Below are 24671 nucleotides of genomic sequence, written 5' to 3'. Positions count from 1 at the left end.
CTGGCTGACATTCATGCCATGGTTTGTACCAGCCAATCTCATATAGTGACACTGATCCCCTTCCTCTTACAAATAATAATACTGTGACAGTGTAGGGTTTAATGATACTTACCAAACTCCAGATTATCGTAAGAAACTGTCTTGGCTTTTTAAAGTTATGCCTGGTGCGGTGCTTTTTGTTTCCACAACATGCCACTAGGGAATGAAACAGAGCAACGGTAATATGATGGCAGATAAAGACCATACAACCTATCCAGTCTGCAGATTCACATCAGATGGTGTGTTGAAAAGCTAAACAGCCTTATAATAATAGACTGGTGATTGTGCAAAACTTTGTGGCCAATGTGGTGACCTCATCACTGTAAGACCATTACCCAAAATGCCTTTGAAGGGAGTGATGAACAGCAGGAGCAATGTGAACTAACGTGATGGAGGAAACAAATTAGAAAAACAGCCATGAATACTCACATGGACACACAACATCCAGAATCCTTAGTGCATAACATATACAATTTAATGTCTGTACAAGTCCTGGAAAAAACATGGAAGCCATGAACTTTCTAAACCTTACAAATTCTGTCTTCAGAGAGCATAGGTCCTATCTGAAGAAGAGGCTCATGTGGTCTTGGAAGCTCATGGACAATTCTTACCAGATGATGGTTTGAAAGGCATCACAACCTGAAACATTCCACATGTGAAACACAAATCTATAGAAACTAGAACTGCCTTGGTGCCTGCTTACTGCCATCCAGAGGGTCTGAGTTCAAGTCTCAGGCCAAATTTCTGCTTTGTGGAACACCAGGTCTGGGGATGATATAAGATGGAGTCTCATTGTCGTATAGTGAGGACCAGTGTGGCTCCCAGTTGACAAGTTAAGTGAACGTGAGGGAGAGAGAATCAGTAGCCTTTCACTGGTTGAGGATACAGTAGTATTGAACTCAATGATGTTGGGGTGCTGTTGTAATTGGTGCCTCATGGTTGATGGTGTGCAGTAGTGCTCACCTCCACTAAATCTGGGCTACAGTAGTTAGCAATACTCCATGATAATAGGGGAGCAATAATGTGAACCCTCTTAGTGTTCCAGTAGTTTTGGATACCTTGTGGTGGCTGGGACCTTAGTGTTGAGGTTAAGTAGCAAGTGGTGTCTGTTCGTTAATGGGAGTAAAATAGTATTGTGATGCAGTAATTTTCAGCATGTTCTGGTGGTTAAAGTGTAATAATGTTGTACGCTTCCCCTAACTGCTGAGGTATGATGAGCAATGCCCCTTTGTGATTTGGGTGTAGTTGTGCTGCAGCCGTAGTCAGGGTGCAATAGAATATCCTTCTGTGCAGCAGTATTAACTCCTTAGGATTGGCAGTAGTTAGCTGTGCTAGGTGATAGTTATGTACTAAGCACAGTGCTATAAATTTTGATGACCAAACGCGAGTATATTTTGGGGAGGGGAAGAGAGAAAGTTGGAAAAATTCCTCAATGCAGCCAATGAAGCCTAATGTTGCCCGATATTTGTTTTTATTGTTTTGAAAATCTTTGTAGCTGATTTTATATGTTTTACACTGCTGTAAACTCCACTGGGTGATCCCTTAAAGGCAATATATAAAACGTAAGTTTAGATTAGTTTGGGGGTGTAGTAGGGCTGCTTTGTCTTAGAGTTGAGGTGATGTAGTTACCAGTGCTCCCCAGTGGGTGGGGAGGCATAATGTTGGTTCACTCCCCCAGTGCTGAGATGCAGCAGTGCTTCTTGAAGATTGTGAGTGGAGTAGTGTTTATTTTTTTTTTCTTTCACATTTATAGCTTGTTTCCTCATAGCCATAATGTTGGTTCACTCCCCCAGTGCTGAGATGCAGCAGGCAGCAGTGCTTCTTGAAGATTGTGAGTGGAGTAGTGTTTATTTTTTTTTCTTTCACATTTATAGCTTGTTTCCTCATAGCATAGCGAAGTAAAAAAATATGTTGGGTTCTAGGTCTGGGGTGCAGTAGTTAGCTGTGCTGTGTGCGGGTTGTAGTAGTTATTAGCCTTCGATGATGGAGGACGGTGTAGCATACCACCCCCCCCCCCCCCCCTCCTAGCATCAGGGTCCAGTAGTTTTGGGTCCCTAGTGGCATGGTGCAGTAGTTCGCAGTGCTCTCTGTGGTTGGGGTTGCAGTAGTTAGCAGCTCTCTCCTTGCTCATTGGGTTGTAGTAGTTGTAGGCTCCCCCTCCCCCTCGGTTTCGGGGTGCAGCAGTCAGCGCTCCCTGGTGGTTGGGTTGCAGCAGTGAGAACTCGGGCGGAGTTGCAGTGACGTCATGGGGCGGCGCGCGCCGCACTTCCTCCTGCTGCTGCTCTCGCGTCTAGCCTCCGCTGGGACCGGGTAGAGAAAAGAGTCAAGACGGGGAGAACGCGCTGGACCGGGACTAAAGGAAGGCGATAGCATAAGCTGGGGAGCGACAGGAACGAGCCCCGTAAAGTTCGCACAGTGCCGGCTCACTTTTGCGCACTTTACCGCAGCCTTTTACAAAGTTTGGTTCTGGTAGCCGGAGCTCTATGTGAGGCCGGCGGGGCCTCGGCGCCATGAACCCCGCTGCGGCGGTGGCGGCCCCCGGGGGCCCCTTGGAGCCTGGACCCGGGCCCTGCCAGGGCGTTTCCTTCACCATCCAGATCGGGTTGAGCCGGGAGTTCGTGTTACTGCCGCAGAGCTCTGAGCTGGCCCATGTCAAGCAGCTGGCCTGTTCCATTGTGGACCAGAAGGTACCGACCCCCGGAGCACAAGCTCGCTATCTCGCATCTCTCTTCTCTGTTTCCCCTGAAGTGCTCTGCTGCTTTCCTCTCCCGTCACCTCCCATATTGGCTGTACTGTATTGAAACTTTTGTTTTTTTTTAAGTTGTGGCACTTGCATCTGTTGTTGGCCCTAAGAAGAGGGGTAGCATGAACGCTTAAAATATTTCTTTCAGGAGTCGGGGGTGGTTCTGTTTGTGTAGTGGATGAGTTTGGCCCTGCGTTGATCTTCTGAATCTGAACCGAGTTGTTGGGTGGGGGTGGGTGGGGGGGAGGACATAGTCCTTCTAGAAGTCTGCTGCTCTTCTTGGAGAGGGACTCCCTCCCCCGATTCCAGATGGGGGCACTCAGTGAAAGAGGGAGGGGGGCATGGACTGAAAAGTAGTTCGCGACTTGGCTGAGGGAAAACAGCCTAAATTGGCTCTTTTAGCTCAGGAAGGGACCCTCCCCTTTTCCACCAGGGTCCCCGGGAGGGTATGTACAGTCCGGGGTTTCCTCTGATCCTATCGGGCCGGCTCGGGATGCTTTAGCGAGCGCACTGGGTAAGGGCCAGAAGGTTCCTGGAGAAACCAATTGGTCTCAGGAAAGCGAAAGTGGAGTGAAAGGGAAGCACATTAGGGTCTGAATTCATCATCCTATTCTTCTCTCTGTCAGTTTAGTTTTCTGTGTTAGGGGGAACCAAACAAACCACCTATCTCCACTCTTGTTCCCCAAACTCTCTAGTTGCTACCGTGGAGGGCAAAAATTTGGTTGGGCCGTGGCCCATCCTGTGCCACTGCCTTTGAATTATGTTACTATTTTGTAAGTAATTTCTTTCCTTTTGTTTTAGCCACGTCTATGGCAAACACATGTAAAATAGTCCTGCCAATAAAGTAATCTGAATCTAATTGAAAAGAAGGAAGAGAGCTGTCTCTTAATGGGGAAGAGGGGCTGAACTGAGGCAACCCTTTAAGCTTAAGACAGGGTCAGAAGATCCTACCTGCGATGCTTGCTGTTAGCAGAAGTTCTACCCTTTCTCTTTGGTTATATGAAAAAAAAAAAAGTTAAAAGTTGACTTTTTTTGTAACCATTATGTAGCCATGTGGTTACTAATTCTTCAGAATTTGGAAGCAAATTGTCAGTTTCTTGGACTTCTTTCCCTTCAAGTTTCATCCCTTGGAGGTTTTATAATCTGGGAACCTCCAAAGACTCCTCCCACTGTCATCTGGGGGCCACAAGAGATGTGCAGCAGTAGGAGAATTGGGATGCTTTCTGAGGGTTGGCATCTGATCCGAGGTTTCCATCCTCTGGTCACATCCTTAAAAGGAAAATGCATGGAATCTTTTTGCCTTAATATTGAATGAAAGTAGATTGAAAACTCTTTCTGCCCTAGTTCCCCTAAAGGTGTACATTTTCATTTCTGCACACCTCAGAGGATACCAATCCCTTATAATGTTTAAGGATTAAGAATAATTTTTGCACCACCCTACATTGGCCTCAAAAAGGAAGAGGGTGTCCCCTAATAATGTCCTTGTTTGCTCTTTGGTTGTAAATTTGGATGAGACAAACCATAATAGAATTGGTATGGGACAGCACTAATAGTGTGGAAAGTGCATCCACAATATTATGATGTGGATACATCAAGGAGCAGTTCCTTTACCCTGTACCATTTATATTCTAGGCCTGTATCCAGGGCTCTTGTGAATGAATTATTTTAAAATAATACTTTAGTTTTCTGTAAGAGGGGCATTTAGAGCAGTGGTTTTCAACCGGGGACCCCCTGGTCAGTTGGGTTTTCAGGATACCCGCAATAAATATGCATGAGAGGCAATGGAGGAAGTGCGTGCTAATACATCTCATGCGTATTCATTGTGGATATCCTGAAAACCTGACTGGCTAGGCGGTCCCTGAGGACCAGGTTGAAATCTGATTTTTTTCTTTTTAAGAGAACAGTTCTATGTAAGGTGCAACTGCATTTAGGTGTGTTTGATGTGTGTAAATGCAGAATAGGTTTCACTTACCCACATGCGTACCCAAGCTGCTGTTCTGTAAACTTTATTTAAGTGGCATAGTGTGCAGTTGAAAAAGGTAGTGCACATGTGGGAGGCAGTGCACATCCTATAAGATACTATCAGATGTGCATGTTGATAGATGTAAGTGTGCTCTCCTGTACTTGCCATTGACTTGGCATAAGCAGGTGCACCAGTGCGAGTTTGCACTAGTATTCTGTAATGGCATCAGGACGCCTGATGCTGTGAGAGAATTGGCGCTCCATTGGGGTATCAGTTAACAGAATTGCCCACCTTAGCAATTAACTTAGTTTCCTCCTTGTTCAGGACTCTGCTTCCCCAGTCCCAGAACCAATACAAGGATATTGCACACCATTCAGCCTTCTCAATTAACTTTCAGCCTCTAGTGTCCCTGCCAAATTTTGATAATTAAACTCAGCAATCGTGGTAACCAGCGCTATTCTGTCCAAAACAATCCTGATTAAAAAAAAACATAATGGGGATAATTTTAGAAATTATTTTCTGTGTTACTTGTTTTACGTACAGAAAATGCAACATTGGGTGTGGGTACAGATTCATCACAAGATTGTGCCTACTTTTTACACAATCTGCATGTAAGAGTAGCTGGATGTGTAATTTGGGGTGAAGGTGGGCAGAATAGCATTTAAACGCAGAGGGGCTGTGATAGTCTGTGGGAGTTAGCCGGGCTGCCTGCATCGGTTGGTGCTGAGCCCAGATATTCAATGCTAGTAAATTTCCAGTGGCCAGCATTTTATATCCGGTTTATTTTTGACCGGTTTCAACTTTTCAAAAGCTAATCAAGAAATGTATTAAGTTATGTCCAATAAAAAAGGTATCATCTTATTTTCTTTTCCATGTTTTATTTTGTTTGATTTCTATTGATAACTTAACCAGCCAAATCAATATTCAGCGCTGGCTAGTTTAAGGTGAAACCAGCCAAAGGTGGGCCTGGTATTTTGGCAGCCAAATTTGGCCACCAAACGTAGCCAATGATGCACTGAATATTAGCAGGTAGCTGGCTATGTCATGCAGTATAGCTGGTTATCTGCTGACTGTGAATATTCAGCGGGAGATAGATAACAGGCTGTCTCTTGTTGAATATTTACGGATAGCCAGTTAAGTACTATTTAACTGGCCAGGAGCCATTCCTAGTTAAAAAGTTCTGAATATCGGGCAGAGAGTACTGTGACACAGGCACACAATTACCCCTGGTAAAATAGGTGCCTGACATTTCACGTAGCTAGCCTTTTAGAAAATTATCCTCAATGAGGCCAGTTTCCAATAGTATTAGCCGGGTAAAGGGGCTCTATGAAAATTGCAGGACATGTACAGCTTTTCATTGTTTCCCCCTCCAGAAACTTGTCTCCTAGGCAACCCCTAATCTGTCTAATGCTTAAGCCAGCCGGCCCTGTCAGACTCAAATGCCACCTCTGACTGGTTTCAGGTCTCCATTGAGCTTGTACTTGTACAGCAGTTCCCTTCCCCCAATAACCTGCATTATAAGTGGGTATGTGAAATATAAGAGAGTGACTTGGCCTGAGGTAACACACAGTGTCCGTGACAGAATTGGGGATTAGAACTGAAGCAGGGAAGATAAAATGACTTGCTAGAATTGGCCCTCATTTTCAGCAGCAGGTCATTTTCTGCTGAGAGAAAGTTCTTCAGCTCGGCCAGTCATTCTGTATCATGCAGAGTTGATGCCTACTTTGATGATGTGCCCCTGAGAAACGGCCATGTTTAAAACAACTTCAGGTGACCTTGTTTGTGATATCACAACCGATATGGACAAATGAGCTCCCACACGAATGACATTTGGGGAGAGATGGCTCAGGAGCCAGCAACTTGCATATTTTCTTTGTGCTTTTTAAAATGAAACACACAAAGCATGTGGACTGCAAATTTTTAGCCCACTGTTTTCTTATAACACACATAGGAAAAAATCATTTGATTTGCCATATTTCTTTTTATGTTTATTTCACTGACAGCTAAACAGTATATACTAAATGTATGCCTTGCATGCTGATGCGAATGGGAGTGCACCTGTGGGTGGGGGGAGGGTGCAAATTGCCTGGCTGGCAATCAGTAGTGGCTGTTGGGGCAAAGAAGCAGCAACTTGCTGCTATGTCAGGTATTCACTTATGTATGCCTCCCTGTAAGTTGGTAACTTGTAACTAATTTGGATTCCTAGAGGAATTGCTCAGTATATCATTAACTCCTTAGATGTGTGTGTGGCTTGTCGGTGGTTATGTTAATATAAACTTGTCTGTGTATGTGGCTATTATGATCATTTGCAAGTGTTAATGTTTTTTTTTTAAATTTAATTATATGCCCCTACAAAAATGCCCAAGTTATAAAACAATAAACTTAGTCTGTACCCCTCCCTCTCTCACTCTTCTATTACACAACATATACCCAAATTTAAGGGTTTATGGTTTATTTATTCTCTAAGGATGAACAGGCTGATATATTCTCACACATAGGTCAGCATAAAAACATAGCAAAAAACAAAAGATTTGACAGAGCCATCTGACGCGCATGCAGCAGTGCACCGTGGACTGACTTCCTGCCTGTCGCGTGAGCGACAGCTTTTTCTGTGGCTCCTCTCACCCTTCATCATTTTAAAGCGTGTTTTTGCTCAGTTTTTTTTTAATTTTTATTTTCATTTAATTCTGTTTTTTAAAAAAAGTGTTTTCCCTTTATTTGTTTCTTAGTTTTCTTTGTTTTTAAAGTGTCCTTTCTTTTTTGACAGCGGCCGGGTCTCTCCCTTTTTGTGCCTTTTTTTCTTGGCACAATCGAGCTGTTTGATTTTGCCATTGTGATTTTTCACTTCCATGTCATTGAAGACGCCCAGCGGCTTCAAACGCTGTACTCTGTGCAACCGGACCATCTCAGGTACAGATACACATTCCTGGCGTATCCAGTGCCTTGGGCCCGATCATAGCCCAGCTCGTTGTGTGTTCGTATGAAGAAAAGGACTGAACTGGCTTGAGAAGCCCAGAGAGAAAAACCTTTTGGGTCTCGGTCCAGTCCTTCAAAATCGGCATTGGAACCGAGGTCGACGGCGTCGACATTAATGGACACATCGATGTCGGGAGTGGAGGTAGGCATGGCTGCTGAGAGGCCATGGCATGCTGGGAGCAGTGAGGCATAAAGTGGGTTTCCACCTACTTTGAGGCCTCCTGCTGTACAGGCCCCCCCGGGACCGGCCATTGTCAGACCCGACCCCGAGGACACATGGGGATTCGATGTCATACTCGGCACCGAGGAGCCTTGGTGAGGTGCATCGAGTGAAGGCTAAGAAGCACCAACACTGTTCCCCCTCGACACATGGTGGTGGGAGCTCTGGGTCGTTGAGGGATTCGGCACCCGAGATGCTTCGGCTCCAGGAGGACTGCTCCCCCTCCATACAGGAGGTGCCGATGCGTCGGCCTCTCAGCAGCCCGGTTCCTACTCCCAAACCTCAGCGGACTCTGCCACCAACTGCTCCACTGGCTCCGCAGCCTTCACCGATGGTGGCTCTCGACGAGCGCATCCAGTCCCTGCTTCCAGATCTTCTGGAAGGACTGCTGTGTTAATCTGCTTCAGCATCTGGGCTGCTTGCACCTGCCGTGCCATCTGCTGCAGTGGCATCTGGCCCTCTGCCTGTGGTGAGGTCCCTGAGTTTGGTGCCGCTTGCAGCTCTGGTACTAGCTGCCACCCAGGTCGTCTCCCCATTGACGTCGGTGAGGAAGCTTCACCGCAGTCCATGTAGGTGTCGGCCCCTTGACATCGCCATAGGGGACCGTATGTCCTCAGCATCAAGACAGGCTTGGAGGTCCTTGAGGGAAGTGCTTTCCGATACTGAGGAGGCGCACTTGTGGCAGTCAGAGGAAGATCCCAGGTACTTTTCCTCCGATGAGTCCTTTGGGATTCCCTTTGAACCTTCCCCTCCACCTGAAAGGAGACTGTCTCTTCCTGAGAACTTCTCTTTTTCATCGTTTGTGTGGGAAATGACTGAGGCCATTCCATTCCCTGCAGAAGTGGAGGATGAGCCCAGGGCTCACATAAGGAGGCAGTAACGGCTCTTTTGCATAAAGTACTCATGGAAGTCTTTATGCGAAACTGGTTGATCCCTCTGTCTGGCCCCGTGATTCCCAAGAAGACTCCCAGTATCGTATCCACAGTGAACCTGGGTTGATGAGGTCTGTTACCCCACAACTCCATGGTGGTGGACTCCGTCCTCAAAAGGGCCAAGAGTACTGGAAACTATGCCTCGGCACCCCCAGGCAGAGAAGCTAGAACCTTGGATTCTTTTGGGAGGAAGACATAGGCCGCAATGGTTGCTGACCGTATCCAATCTTACCAGCTCTTCCACTAGCATTCACTTGCGGAACTCGGTGAGGCAGCTGTCTAGTTTGGTTGATTCCCTCCCTGCGGAGCAGGCCGAACCTTTTCGCCAGGTGGTCAGGCAGCAGAAGCGTGTCGTAAATTCCTGGCCAGGGGCACTTACAACACTTTTGATGTGACATCCAGAATCTCTGCTATAAAGGTATAGCGATGCACAGACTCTCATGACTGTGTGTCTCTGACCTAGACCATTCAGTCCAGCAGAGGATGGCAGATGTACCTTGCCAGGGGGGATAACCTTTTCAGAGAGAAGGTAGAAGACCCGGTTGACCAGATCAAGAAGCATACAGATGCTATGGCTTCTCTCTCCCGCCAGGCGCCTTCTGCTACATCCTCCTAATCTAGGAGGTTTTTGGGGGGGTCACGGAGTGCTCCCTGTTCCTATGTTAGGCATAGGTACACTCCGGTATCCCACCTGCCTACTCAGGCTCAGCTCCAGTGCGCTCCCGTCAGTGTGCGCCTAAGGCCCTTGCTCCCCAGCAAAAGCAGGGGTCGAGCTTCTGACTGGCTCCAGAACAGCATAGCCACAATAACAGTATCTGTGCCGGACGACTTACCGGTTGGGGGGAGGTTAATGTGTTTTCACAAAAGGTGGCCTCTCATAACCTCTGACTGGTGGGTTCTACGCACTCAATCTGGAATCGAAATCTCCAAATTGCCCACCGGGAGCTCATTCTTACAGCTCCCAGCACAGGCAGGTACTTGCAGCGGAACTCTCCGCCCTTCTAAAGGCACATCAGGTCAAACCCATTCCACCAGGGGAAGGAGGGCTAGGATTCTAATCCAGGTACTTCCCTTGTGCAGAAGAAAACGGGGAATGCGTCCCATCCTAGACGTAAGGGCCCTGAACAAATTCCTGGTCTGAGAAAAGTTCAGGATGGTTTCCCTGGGCATCGTTCTCCCAATGATTCAGGAAAATGATTCTTTGCTCTCTGGACTTGAAGGAGGCTTACACTCACATCCCGATACTTCCAGCTCACAGGAAGTATCTACGGTTTTGGCTGGGAATGCAGCGCTTTCAGTACTGTGTACTGCCATTTGGCCTAGCGTCAGCTCCAAGAATGTTCACAAAATGTCTAGAAGTAGTCCCAACGTCGCTATGCATACTGGGAGTGCATGTGTTCCCTTACCTTGATGATTGGTTAGTGAAGATGGTGCTCGGAAGTTCATGCGGATGACTATTTAGGTGCTGGAACTACTGGGGTTCGTAATAAATTACTCCAAGTCCCATCTCACTCCTGTTCAGAAATTGGAGTTCATTGGAGCACTGCTGGACACGGACGGCTCAAGCCTATATCCCTGATGCATGGGCAGACAACCTTCTGTCACTAGTGTCCAAGGTTCGAACGTCTCAGCATATCACAATTCGACAGATGTTGAGACTCTTGGGGCACATGGCCTCCACAGTTCATGTTACACCCATGGCAACTCTACACATGAGATGTGCTCAATGGACCCTAGCTTCTCAGTGGTATCAAGCTGCTGGGAATCTAGAGGATGTAATCCAACTGTCCACCGACTTTCAGAACTCTTCAGTGGTGGATAATCTGGTTCAATTTGACCATGGGATGCCCATTCCAAATTCCTCATACGCAAAAAATGCTGACGACGCATGCATTCCTCCTGGGGTGGGGAGCTCATGTAGATGGGCATCACACTCAGGGAGCCTGGTCCTTCCAGGAAACAAGTCTTCAGATCAACCTCCTGGAGCTCCGAGTGATCTGGAACGCTCTGAAGGCTTTCAGAGATTGGCTGTCCAACCAAATTATCTTGATTCAAGTAGACAATCAGGTTGCGATGTACTACACCAACAAGCAGGGCGGCACTGGATTTCGCCCTCTGTGTCAGGAAGCTGTCCAGATGTGGCTTTGGGCATGCCGTCACGGCATGTTTCTCCAAGCCACTTATCTGGCAGGCATAAACAGTCTGGTTGACAGGCTGAGCAGGGTAAAGCAACCTCACGAGTGGTCGCTGAATTTGGGCGTTGTCCGAAAAATCTTCTGAGTGTGGGGCACCCCCTCGTTTTTTTTTCCCCACTCAAATCAATCACAAGGTCCTTCAGTTCTGTTCCAGGCTTCAGGCCCATGACAGACTAGCATCAGATTCCTTTCTCCTATATTGGGGAACAGGCCTTCTGTATGCGTATCCTCCCATATATACCTCTAGTAGGAAAGACTTTGCTGAAAAGCAAGACCGTGGAACCATGATCTTGATTGCACCCTACTGGCCTCGTCAGATTTGATTCCCTCTTCTTCTGGAATTGTTCTTCGAAGAACCATGGATCCCTCATCACCCAGAATGAGGGATCGCTTCTACACCCAACCTCCAGTCTTTGGCTCTCACAGCCTGGATGTTGAGAGCCTCGAATTCGCTTCCTTGGGTCTTTCGAAGGGTGTCTCCCAGGTATTGCTTCCAGGAAAGATTCCACTAAGACGTGTTACTCTTTCAAATGGAGGAGGTTTGCCGTCTGGTGTGACAGCAAGGCCATAGATCCTCTCTCTTGTCCTATACAGACCCTGCTTGAATACTTTCTACACTTGTCAGAGTGTGGTCTCAAGACCAACTCGGTAAGAGTTCACCTTAGTGCAGTCAGTGCTCATCATCAGCATGTAGAGGGTAAGCCTATCTCTGGACAGCCTTTAGTTGTTCGCTTCATGAGAGGTTTGCTTTCGTCAAAGCTCCCTGTCAAACCTCTGCCAGTGTCATGGGATCTCAATGTCATTCTTACCCAGCTGATGAAAGCTCCTTTCCATTACGTTCATTCCCACTATTCCAGGACAAGTGGGTAGTTATGTCCATCGACCAGCAGGTGGAGATAGAGAATACAGAACTGAGCACCACTACATAGCTCCCTGCTAGCAGCTCAGCTCCTCAGTATCTTCTATCTCCAGCAGGTGGATGGACAGACTTCCTCTGTCTCTGGTTCTGAGGCCTTGCTCTTGGTCCAGCTGGACAACTGGTTCCCGGTTGAGCATAGTGGGTAGACATACCTGGTGGTGCTGGGTCCCTGTCATGCTTTCCCCCCTGGAGTGTTCTGCGTTCTTATGGGAGCCTGCTCAGCAACCAGTCTGCTTCAAAAGATAAGGAACAGTGCAGGCAGCACAGTGAGTTTGGCGGGCCGGTGGTGCTGTGCCCTGCCATGATGGGGGTGGTTGTGTCCCCTGGGAGCATGGACCCGGGGTAGTGAATTCTCTGCTGTGCTTTGGGCTTCAGGATGTCCTTGGGAGCGATTTGTGTCTGTGCTCACAAAGAAAAAAAAAAGCTTTCTAGTTAAGTTGTGTTGTGCTCTGGTTTAAAAAAAAAACGCACGAAAGACAAGCGAGTGTGTAGCGCAGTGCGCAACATGCTTTCCTGCACTGAGACAATCTTCGTTCATGGCAGCCCTCGCTGGGAGTGCGAGGAGCTGCCTGTCTCGTAGCGGGCGGAGTTCCTCCTCAGGCTGCTGCACGGTGTGGTCCGGTTCCCGAGTGGAGGGGTTGAATCGGGGCTGATGCACACAGAGTGCCCTCAGCGGGAGTGGCAGCCATTTTGTTCTCTGCCAGCGCGAGGGCCTGTGCAGACAGCTGTAGCAGTGGGGATCTCTTCGGGCCCCCCCCCCCCCCCCGAGTCAGAGCCTGCCCTTCTGGGCTTGTTCTGCCAGACTTTGGGTTAGTGCAAGTAGTCCCTTCTTCAGCGGCCCTAGCATCTCCAGGGGGACAGGGGACAGGGTTTTCCCCGCCAGCTCCCAGGAGTTTGCAGAGGATAACACGTGGAGTCTTCGTTTTGTTTTGCTGCAGTTGGGCTTCTCTATGGGGTCTCTATCAGAGCCCTTGGTGGAGGGTGAGCTCCCTCTGGGGGAGGGGGATGACCCTCGGGTGCGCGGTCTGTTTCAGTGGGGGGAGTTTGGCTCCCTGTTTTCAGTGGCGCTAGCAGCGCTTCCCATAGCGAAACCCTTGGGGTTCTCTGGAGGAGAGTTGGGAGGCTAGCCTTGCGTAGGGCCTCTAGGGCTTGTCCGAGGTGTTCCCCATGTAATGGTCATTTGGGGCCTGTTTACCTCAATGTACAGTGCACTTGACTCAGGCCTGCAGGTTGGGAGAACCATGGCCCACTTCTTTTCTCTAGTGCAGGGAGAAGAACAAGCTCCGTTCCCTACGTTGGACTCAGTGTCTGCAGTCACCTTGAATTTTCCCTTCGTGGTTGCTGGTGGCATTGCCTCGCGGAATCTGCTAGATGGGAAGCTGAATCAGACCTTGTTGCCCATCTTGGAGGTGTTTACATTAGGAGCTGCAGGCTTCTATTGGTAGCCCTTTGTCTTTCCCGCTGCGGGCTGTCTTGGGTCGAGGGCTGCGGCATGGGCCTGTTTGTAGTAGCAGCAGCAGTCTGTTTCCCGGGGCAGTCCCTGGGCTGCCTGGTTGGAGGCACGTTTTGCCTATCTGGTGGACGCTGTGTATGACATTCTTTGGGCTTCGACTTAGGCCATAGGGTATGTCTTTGGCATTCACCACAGGCTGTCAGTTCTGCGTGCAGCCGTAGGTGGTGGTTGCCACCTCCAAGGCTTGCATGGTCAGGTTTCCACTTTGGGGCACCTTTCTCTTTGGGTACACCCTCAGCGATTTGGTTCAGGAGCTCTGTGAGTCGGGCTCCAGCGTTTGCCAGGGGATGTTGCTCGTTCTTGGACCGCCCTGTGGGCTCGGCAAGTGCTTGGTTTCATGTCAGCACAGGTCCTCTGAATTTTGGCCAGAGGGCTCTGTTTCGAGCCTGGCATTCTCCTTAACGGGGAACCAGGAACCAGCAGGGCACAGGGTGAGTGGCTGCTGTCTCCCGGCCATCCTTGGGTGACCTGGCTGGCTGGCCCGCCCGTCTGGGCCGACATGGAGCCGCTTTCGGGCATTTTGGGATGTGTGGACTACCTTCTCAGCTTAGGTGCTGGATTTTTGGGGTGCTGGCTTCTGGCTGGTGTTCTCCCCTCTGGTAGCCCCTCTGCTATCCTTTTGGGCCATTGTTCCTGTCCTTCATGCCGAGCACTATTTGGGTCAGTACTCCATCCTTTTTGGGGTTCCCAGGAAGACGGGAACAGGGCAACCCATTCTGGATCTCAAGGAATCCACAGGTATCCGTTTTCGGATGGTGGCCCTGAGGTCTCTGATCGCCTCCGTTTGGGAAAGTTTCTCTCCGCTCTTGATTTCAGGGAGGCATACTTCTTTTCCCCGCTATGGGCTGTCTTGGCAGTTCATTTCTGTTCTGGACCCTGCCAGTTGGTTCCGTCGGACCCGAGGACCCTTTTTGAGGTCATGCTCATAGTGGTGGTCTTTCTGCGGGGAGACAGGTTTTTGAGTTCTCCTGTACCTGGATTACTCCAGGTCTCTTCTTGCCTAGCCTGAGTAGAGACCCCTTCAACGCTGGTTCACTCCCAGTTTTTTGTCTGGTTTGGGTGTTTAATTTCAACAGGAGCAGGCTGGCGCCAGCGCGCCAACTTTTATTCCTGATGAGCTTGAGTGTTTCTTCAGAGGGACAACGCTTTAAGTTAGCTTCCAAGTTTCTCACTCCTGCTTTGTCACCAGCCACAGGCCTGGTATTTCGTGCAGGTCATGGCAGCAGCCATGGAAGGGGTTCCTTCTTCTCATGCGGCCGCTTTAGGGGGCCCTGCTTAGCCGCTGGTCTCAGGTTTCAGAGGGCGGCGGCATCTGGCTATTTTGCTCTCTGGCTGTCAGTGCATGAGGGGGTTGCTGCTTCCCCAGTCGTTGACCCTGGGAAGGACCTCCTTAAGCCTGCTTTGGGAGGTGGTGTCTGTGGATACCAGCTTCTCGGGCTGGGGAGTGCCCTTTGCTGGGGTTCCTTGGTGCAGGGCTCTTGGTCTCCAAGGAGGGCATTGGCCCTCTATCCTCTGGAGCTGCATGCAGTGAGCCGAGCTCTGGAGGCCTTTGCCCCATTGTTGGGAATGCCACCGTTTGGGCCTTTCGGTCTTGCCTGCGGTGGTTGCTTTTTTTCACCTCGCAGGGGGGGGGGACTCCTAGCTGGCGGAAGAGTCCAGCTTGTTAATGGACGGGGCAGTGAGACTTTGGTTGTGCCTTCGGCTGGTTTGCAGGGTCCCTCAATATGGAGACAGACTTCCTCAGTCGGTACGCTCTGGTTTCCAGCAGAGGGAGCGGTTAGTCGAGCTGTTTTCAGATGGTGGCCTAGTCCTATGTCTAGGTTCCTCAGTGCTTCAGCCACTGCCTGGCATAGGACTCTAGGGATCTATTCGCCCTGCGACAGTTGTGTCTGAGTGAGAGACCTCCATATGCCTTCCCCCATGCCGATTTTAGGCCAGCTGTGGGGAAGAGTGGCAGACCTTTGGGGCAGGGTGATCTTGGTCTCCAGCCTGGCCGTGGCTTCCATGGTATACAGGTCTCTTGAGGCTCCTGGTTAGGGAGTCATTGTGATTCCCTCAGTGTCGAGGTCTTTCTGCCGGGGTCTAGTGGCCATGGAGGTTCCCTCTCCCCCTTTCCTTTGGTCCTGCGGCCTGGCCCTGGCGAGGGCACGGCTGAGAAGAAAGGTGGTGGCTTCCCTGCCTCGGGTGGGGAAGCGCTCTCCCTCATCGGCATCTGCCAGAGTGTGTTTCTAAGTCTGGCGTGCTGTGAGGTTTTGGGTCGCCGTTGTGTCCTCTCTGGGCCACTTTCTGGCTTTTTGGCAGGAGGGAAATTCATGGGGCTAGTGCTGTAGGTCCAGTGGGGGTCCTGGCTTGCTTTCAGGACTGCTTGCAGGAGTCTTCTTTAGCTGCTTCTTCTGGACTGAGTTCTTTTTCTGGTCCTTCGGGTGCTTCAGCACTCCCCGTTTGAGCCTGTTGACAGGTGGCCCTTGTTCTATGGCACCATGGCTTAGACTAAAGCACCTGTCTAGTTCTCTCTTTGTCCACGGTGTTCTTTTTCCGTAGTCAGCGGTCTGTTTTTTGGAAGCTTCTGGTCTTAGCAGGGCGTTCTTGCATTTCACGGTTCCCGATGTTTTTCGCCATTCGTTTGGTCCTATTGGGCTTTTTGGTAAACAGCAGGGGGGTCTCATGTTGCCCAAGGCTTTCTTGCCCAGTGGGTGAGGGTTGCTGTGGTCTCAGCCTGTATCCTGGGAGGCGCTTCTCAGGTTGAAGGCTCTCTCACCTGGACGTGTGGCTATGTCTTGGGCGGAGGCTTCTTTGTCTTCTCTGATGGCTATCTGTAGGTCAGCGGTGTAAGCTTCGCTGCATACCTTCAGTAAGTATGGTAGAATGGCTGGTGCCACTCAGGCAGTGGCTACATTTGGGGTGTTGGTTCTGCGTATGGCAGATTCGGCTTCCCATCCTTGTAGGGATAGCTTTTGAACATCCCACTTGTCCTAGAATAGTGGGAATGAATGTAATGGAAGGAGAAATTAGTTCTTCACACTATTTCAGGAGCTCTCCCGTGGTGCGACGCCTTTGTTGGTGGCTCTATGTTCTGTCTTTGTATCCTGTTTTCCAGGGGTCTTATCTTTGAATGGTTCTTGGGGCTAGATATGTTGATTGCTTACCATGCTGCTGATTGGATGTGTTTTCTTCCTTGCTTGAGGATGGATACTGAGGAGCTGTGCTGCTAGCAGGGAGCTATGTAGTGGTGCTCAGTTCTGTATTCTCTATCTCCGCCTGCTGGTCGATGGACATAACTACCCACTTGTCCTGGAATAGTATGAAGAACTAATGGAAAGAAAATTATCAGGTAAGACCTAATTTCTCTTTTGAACCACTGAATTCCTGCCATCTGAAGTACTTGACCTGGAAGGTCATTTTCTTGGTGGCTGTTACTTCAGCTCGTAGGGTGAGTGAGCTTCAGGCTCTAGTAGTGGATTCACCTTATACTAAGTTCCATCACAGAAAAGTAATCCTCCATACGCACCCTAAGTTCCTGCCAAAGGTGGTGTCGCAGTTCCATCTGAACCAGTCAGTTGTCTTGCCAACATTCTTTCCCCGTCCTCTTGCCTAACCTGGCGAAAGCAGTTTGCACACCTTAGACTGCAAGAGAGCATTGGCCTTTTACATGGAGTGGACGAAGCTCTTCAGACAGTCCACCCAGTTTTGCTTTTGATCCCAACAGGAGGGGAGTTGTCCAGTTGGCTAGCAGATTGCATTTCCTTCACTTATGCCGAAGCTGGGCTGACTAGAGGGTCATGTCACCGTTCATAATGTTAGAGCCATGGCTGTGTTAGTGGCTCACTTGAAGTCAGCCTCCACTGAAGAAATTTGCACAGCTGCAACGTGGTCTTCAGTCCACACATTCACATCACACTACTGCCTTGAGCAGGCTACCCAACACGACAGTCGGTTTGGGCAGTCGGTGCTGCAGAATCTGTTTGGGCTTTAGAATCCAACTCCACTCACCTAGGCCTGTCTTTATTCTGTTCCAGGCTACACTCTCAACTAGTTGTATATAGTTTCAGGTTAATCTACGTTATGTCCTCGCTGTTGCGAGTCCCAATTGACCAATGTTTATTGTTTTGGGTGAGCCTGGATGCTAGGGATACCCCATGTGTGGGAATATATCAGCCTGCTTGTCCTTGGAGAAAGCAAAGATAATTACCTGTAGCAGGTATTCTCTGAGGACAGCAGGCTGATTATTTTCACAATCCCGCCCACCTCCCCTTGGAATTATTTGTTTATGCCTTTGGACTTAACTGAGGTACGCGCTTGCGCAACGGGCTGGAAGTCAGTCTTCGCATTCACAGTGTGCCACTGCACACAAGCCAGAAGGCTCTGGCAAATCTTTTGTTTTTTGCTATGTTTTTATGCTGATTCCTGGGCCGGCGCGGATCGCCGACTCGTGTGTGAGAATAATCAGCCTGCTGTCCTCGGAGAATACCTGCTACAGGTAAGTATCTTCGCTATTTGCTATACCACACATAACTGATGGACAGACCGAGGCGGCGGTTTACAGTTCAAAAATATAAACAAAAGGTGAAAAGGAACTCCATTAATTCAACAGGATAGAAGCAAACAGTCATTCAAGATTAGCAGTCAAACAGTTCTTCAAAACAATTAGACAGAAACACCAGAATCAGGCTGTTGTCAGGTGGGATTCCATAGGCTTCTGAAAATAATCAAGTTTTGAGAAGAGATTTGAATTTGGTCGAAAGAATAGCAGGGTCCTCGTCCAAGTGACTGGGGCCATGAAAAAGAAAGCTCAATGTCTGGTTTGTTCTTGCTGGGCAAATTTAGGGCCAGGCAATGCTAAAAGATGATCGTTCAATGAGCGCAATATTCAAGCAGGAGAATACGGTATTGTAAGGGAGGACAATGATCAGAAAGCTCCCACAGAAGTCAAGCAAGACTGAAGATTACCCAAAGATGGTTTATCTGTATCAGTATAGTAGATGAGTAAGATGTCCTTGTCATAAATGTAAACTGAAACCGCATATTCCTATACAATTCTAGCAAGTGGACTGATGAACAAATTAAAGAGGGGTGGGGCGATACAATGGACCTTTGGGGACCACCACATGTTAGGGGTTTAGGCTTAGAAGAAAGCAGTGTAGGGGACATGGACAAAACGGTAAAGGAGCGGTTGGTCAAAAAAGAGAACTGTGCCAGAACATTCCCTGATAAGCCCAAAGAAGAAAGAAAGGAAAGCAAACGGTTATGGTCAATTAAATCAAAGGCAGCGGAGTGGTCTAAGGAGACGGCAAGGGCACTCGTGCCTTTATCAAAGTTGGAAAGAATTTCACTGATAACAGTAAGCATGGTCTCTGTACTGAAGTGGGTCCTGTATCCAGATTGATGGGGGTGGAAGACCGAGTTTTTTTTGGTAAAGGAGAGCAACTGGTCGAAAACCTTTTCTAAAAGTTTTGAAGTAAAGCACACAGTTTGGAAACTGGCCTACAATGAGCGGGGACTGAGGGATCTAGGGAGATTTTCTTAGAATGGGCCGCACTATAGATTTCCGGGGTGATGGAAACTGACCTTTAGAGAGGACTGAAGGGAGTAAGTCAAACTGAGGATTACTCCACTAAGAGTAAGGAATAGGCTCAAGGGAACAGAAACAAGGCTTCATGATACAAATGATGATTGGAAGGGATGAAATAGTCGGGGGTTGAAGGGAGGACCAAGAGGAACACAGTGCAAGACAGGAGAAAGCGTTAGAGGGTGAGGGTGAGATACTTGAGATGGAAATGTATTTTGGTGGTAAAGTAGGTAGCCAAGTTTTCCGCAGAAGGTTGAACTGAATTTTGTAAACTGGGCGAAGAGGTAAGGGATTGATAAAGGCAAACTCTTCTTTAGAGATGTTCGGAGCATTTTATTTATTTATTTAGCTTTTGATCACACCTTTTTCAGTAGTAGCTCAAGGTGAGTTACATTCAGGTACACTGGATATTTATCTGTCCCAGGAGGGCTCACAATCTAAGTTTGTACCTGAGGCAATGGAGGGTTAAGTGACTTGCCCAAGATCACAAGGAGCAGCAGCAGGATTTGAACCAGCCATCTCTGTATTGCAAGACTGGTGCTCTAACCACTAGGCTTTCTGAGCCAGAATCTTCCATAACGATTTTTGTCAGATCATGCACACAGCCTTTTTAAATGTAGAGTGATTTTGAATAAAGGTGCGTTTAATTGAATACTCTTCAAGGACCGATATTACCAGAAAATACATACATGGTGTAACAGACTCCTGATGCAGGCCAGTTGGGCCGAAACACAGCTGTGTCGAGTCATATCACCTCAATAAATTCATTTAGTTTTTTCCATTTTGCTTGTGTCGTCCCCTTTTTTTTGATTTTTGTATTTCATGTATAGTTTTGTTTTTTTATAGTTTTTTCTTCCATTTGTGTATTTTGCACTTTTCACTTTTTATTATTTTTTATTTGCCACTGTTCTTCTTTTTTTACTTTTGATTTTTTTCTTTTTTTCTTTGTTTCCTTTTTTCCGTTTTTTGCGTCATCTTCGCTGTTTTTGATTACTGCTCTAACCACTAGGCCACTCCTCCACTCCTTTCTTTAACCTGAGGGTGAAATAGGACACTTTTAGCTCTCTTGAGGTGGTGGTTATTTTCACTGTGACGGATTTGGCATAGAAGCAAATCTGAGTTGGACTGAGTTTTTCGTCATAAGCAGTCGGCCTGCTGTATCTGATGTTTCAAAAGACAAAGGCCAGAGTGGTACCAATGCTTTCTGGACTTGTGACATGAAGAGACTAGTTTAGGAGGGCTAAGAGAATCAAATGCCCGAGATAAGGAGGTATGTAAAAGGGTAGCTTGACCGTCCAGTGGTCGAGTATGAAGATCATCGGGGACAGGAAACTCAGAGGAGTTGTATACTAATACTGTGGGTGTAGTTGTATTATGTCTCTGAAGTTTTATGACCCTTTGAGAGTGTGTGTGATGCAGTAGACTGTAATGGTTAACTGTAGTCTGGACATGTACCTGTATGTGAAGATTCTCATTTGCTGAGATGTATCTTGGTGTGACCAAATACTTCCCATACAAGGGACCTCAGGGTTTTATCATTTATCAATTATTTAATCTTAATATAACACCTTAATTTGCACTTCAAAGCAATTTACTATGCCATCAGAGCTAAAGGGGCAACTTCCCTAAATGAGGTCTCAGAGCTCCAAGTCTCTTTTGACCTATCCTGGGTGTATTACATGCACATCTTATTGCCTATGGCAGCAGGATAGATGTTTCTGCTATTCCTTTGCTTGTGTGTATGTGAGAGGTTTTTCTTGCATGTCCAACCGTGTATGGGAGTGCATCTGTACTCTTATGTGAGGGGGGGAGGTGCGAACCCTCTCTCTGACCCTGGTTTCTCTTGCTTTCTTACCTGTCACAGTCCAGTGACCCACTGACATACCCAGGCCATTTATTAGGAAATGTGAGAAGAGGGTGAAATTAATTTCATGTCTTCTCCTCCACCCCCCCCCCCCCCCCGGCAAAACACAATGTTTGCACTTTGATTGAACCCCAGTGAACTTGGGTTCGGGACCCATGCAACTGTCTTATTGGTTGTGTCTCCCACCCCCTTTGAATCTATCTTTGCATGTGGAGGAGTGGCCTAGTGGTTAGGGTGGTGGACTTTGGTCCTGAGGAACTGAGTTTGATTCCCACTTCAGGCACAGGCAGCTCCTTGTGACTCTGGGCAAGTCACTTAACCCTCCATTGCCCCATGTAAGCCACATTGAGCCTGCCATGAGTGGGAAAGCGCAGGGTACAAATGTAACAAAATAAAAATAAATGGTTTGAGATCAGCCTCTAAAGAGTGTGATCTGATGTCGTAAGTGTTAACAGTGGCCAGGTTTGTAGGTGCCTGATGCCTTCAGAATAAAACTAGTTAGCTAAAAGAAAATGCTAAAAACTGTAGCAGGAAGAGAGCAAAAGGCAAATGTGTAACTGGTACAGATCAACATATTTTTTTTATATTTAAATGGTTAAAGCACATTTTGGACCTGCCTACACACATAAGATTAGTGGCTGGATGTATTCCATCTTTCCCCGGTGGTGTCCTAATGGCCCATGGAACCTTTTGCTTCTGGGAACTCACCACCACCACTCCTGCTAGGACAATCAGAGGGGTTTCTAAGCAGAAAATAACTTTAGTTTGCTCTTCAAAGTTCCTCTAACCCAGGTGTGTTAAATATGCGGCATGCAGGAAGGTTCTGTGCTGCCCGTGTCCTCATCTAATGCACATTCTAAATTTAACATTTGGTTAATTACATAATGTAAATTTGGCTCCTAAGTAACTGTAATAAGGTGAATAGGGAGGACAAATATTTTAGTGAGGTCTATCAATGCATGTGTGGCTTCTGTTGGTTAGTCATGAGTTTGACATACCTGCTGTAGCTATTTGGAGGTGGGGTGGTTGTTTAACCTTCCAAACACCACCAAAACACAAGGGCTGCCCTTGAAACCAATGTCCAGCAGATTGAAAACAAACTGGAGAAAGAATTGTCATGTATAGCATAATTAAGCTCTGGAATCTATTGCCAGAAGGCAAAGTCAAAGCAGCTAATAGAGTGGGGCTCAGAAGAGATTAGGATAGATTTCCTGGAGGAAGTGTCCATAAGAAAATTATTAGTTTGTTTACATATTACATAGTCACAGTAGATAGGCAGATAGACTTGGGAGAGCCATTGTTTATCCCCGGAAATGGATCTACTTTTTGGGATATTCTAGGTATTTGTTACATGGACTAGCCACTTGGGATACGCTTAATAAGCTTATAAGGATGTATGGATGTGTCTGACACCCCCAGATCTCGTTTACCACTCAGATCCCCAAATTTCTGAGGTGGTAAGATAGATTGCAATTCTTTATATAAACCAGACACTGACAGCCTTCCATCCTGAAACTTATCAAAAAAACGTCTGTAAACATGTGCCAAGAGAAAACGATAAACTACTGCTACTACTTGAAATTTCTAGAGCGTTGCTGGGGTTACGCAGCGCTGTGCGGTTTAGCAAAGAAGGACAGTCCCTGCTCAAAGGAGCTTACAATCTAAAGGACGAAATGTCAAGTTGGGGCAGTCTAGATTTCCTGAATAGAGGTAAGTGCTGAAGGCGACATTGAAGAGGTGGGCTTTGAGCAAGGATTTGAAGATGGGCAGGGAAGGGGGCCTGGCGAATGGATCCAGGGACAGACACCAGAGGGTGGTGGTGAATAGAATTCGCTCGGAGTAGGGAAAGGTGACTAGTGGAGTGCCTCAGGGATTGGTGCTGGGGCCGATTCTGTTCATTTTATTTGTGAGTGACATTGCAGAAGAGTTAGAAGGTAAAGTTTGCCATTTTGCGGATGATACTAAGATTTGTAACAGAGTGGACACCCGGGAGGGAGTAGAAAACATGAAAAAGGATCTGTGAAAGCTAGAAGATTGGTCTTGGCAATTAAAATTCAATGCAAAGAAATGCAAAGTGATGCACTTAGGGAGTAGAAATCCATGGGAGACATATGTGTTAGGTGGTGAGAGTCTGATAGGTACCGACGGGGAGAGGGATCTTGGGGTGAAAGTATCTGAGGATCTGAAGGCGACGAAACAGTGTGACAAGGCGGTGGCCGTAAGTAGAAGGTTGCTAGGCTGTATAGAGAGGGGAGTGACCAGCAGAAGAAAAGAGGTGTTAATGCCCCTGTACAAATCGTTGGTGAGGCCCCACCTGGAGTATTGTGTTCAGTTTTGGAGGCCTTATCTTGCTAAGGATGTAAAAAGAATTGAAGCGGTGCAAAGAAAAGCTACAAGGATGGTATGGGATTTGTGTTACAAGACGTATGAGGAGAGACTTGCGGACCTGAACATGTATACCCTGGAGGAAAGGAGAAACAGGGGTGATATGATACAGACGTTCAAATATTTGAAAGGTATTAATCTGCAAACTAACCTTTTCCGTAGAGGGGAAGGCGGAAAAACTAGAGGGCATGAAATGAGAGTGAAGGGGGGCAGACTCAAAAAAAAAATGTCAGGAAGTATTTTTTCACGGAGAGAGTGGTGAATGCTTGGAATGCCCTCCCGTGGGAGGTGGTGGAGAGGAAAACGGTAACGGAATTCAAACATGCGTGGGATAAACATAAAGGAATCCTGTTCAGAAGAAATGGATCTTCGGGAGCTTAGCCGAGATTTGGTGGCAGAGCTTTTGGTGGGGAGGCGGGGATAGTGCTGGGCAGACTTATACGGTCTGTGCCAGAGCCGGTGGTGGGAGGTGGGGCTGGTGGTTGGGAGGCGGGGATAGTGCTGGGCAGACTTGTACGGTCTGTGCCCTGAAAATGACAGTTCCAAATCAAGGTAAGATATACACAAAACTAGCACATATGAGTTTGTCTTGTTGGGCAGACTGGATGGACCGTGCAGGTCTTTTTCTGCCGTCATCTATTATGTTATGTTACTATTGGAGACAGGATGCTGGGCTCTGTGGACCTTGGTCTGACTTAGCGTGGCTTTCCTTTTGTTCCGTTACCCTATGGAGATTTTCAGATTAAAAATTAGGCTTGAGTTTGATGTGGCAGCAATGCTGAAAGGCTCCTTATAAATAACATCAAACACCCCCCCCCCCTTTCTTGTAAAGAGCAATAGTTGTCTTTTAATTTGCACGACTCCTGTGGGTGAATTTGAACAGAGCTTTCTATGGTGATGAAAGAAAACAGGTCTGGGACTGAGATGCAAATCATAGCACGCATGTCTTGATGTAATAAAATTCCAAAAGATGTTTTGACAACTAGGTTATTCACTCATTAATTGGTAAAATTCAATGCAGATTTTTGCTAACCAAAAAAAAAAAAAAAAAAATTCCAAATGACAATGGAAAAAAAAAAGAGTTCAATAGTAACTGGTTTGGTAATAAACTGTAAGACTGTTTTTCTGTGACTGTGACACCCAGAGGCCTACTTTTCATCTATTCTGCTGCTGCTCCTGGCCTTCCTACAGTTTCAGGGTTGACAGTGCCATCATCCGCGCCCCCCCCCCCCACCCCCGTCTTACCATGGAGACTATGCAAGCTTAATTATAGGAAAGCATGGGGCTGATGAGGTTTTGTTTTGAGCCCACCTAGGTCATGACCCCAGACAGAGTTTGTAACCCAACATTTTGGGA

General features: G+C 47.6%; 1 protein-coding gene across 1 annotated transcript in view; it reads left to right on the top strand.

The window, feature by feature from the left end:
* The first annotated feature begins 2295 nt into the window (after positions 1–2295).
* The window catches only part of PRKD2 (protein kinase D2), a 98899-nt gene continuing 76523 nt past the window's right edge, over positions 2296–24671 (top strand). Inside the window, exon 1 of the mRNA XM_030217373.1 lies at positions 2296–2726. Coding sequence (XP_030073233.1) covers positions 2550–2726 — 177 coding nt within the window. The 5' untranslated portion in view covers positions 2296–2549. The remainder of the gene's footprint in view (positions 2727–24671) is intronic.

This window comes from Microcaecilia unicolor, chromosome 11 (genome assembly GCF_901765095.1).
Source record: "Microcaecilia unicolor chromosome 11, aMicUni1.1, whole genome shotgun sequence".
Taxonomy (NCBI): Eukaryota; Metazoa; Chordata; class Amphibia; order Gymnophiona; family Siphonopidae; genus Microcaecilia; species Microcaecilia unicolor.
This window is presented reverse-complemented; position numbering and strand designations above follow the sequence as displayed.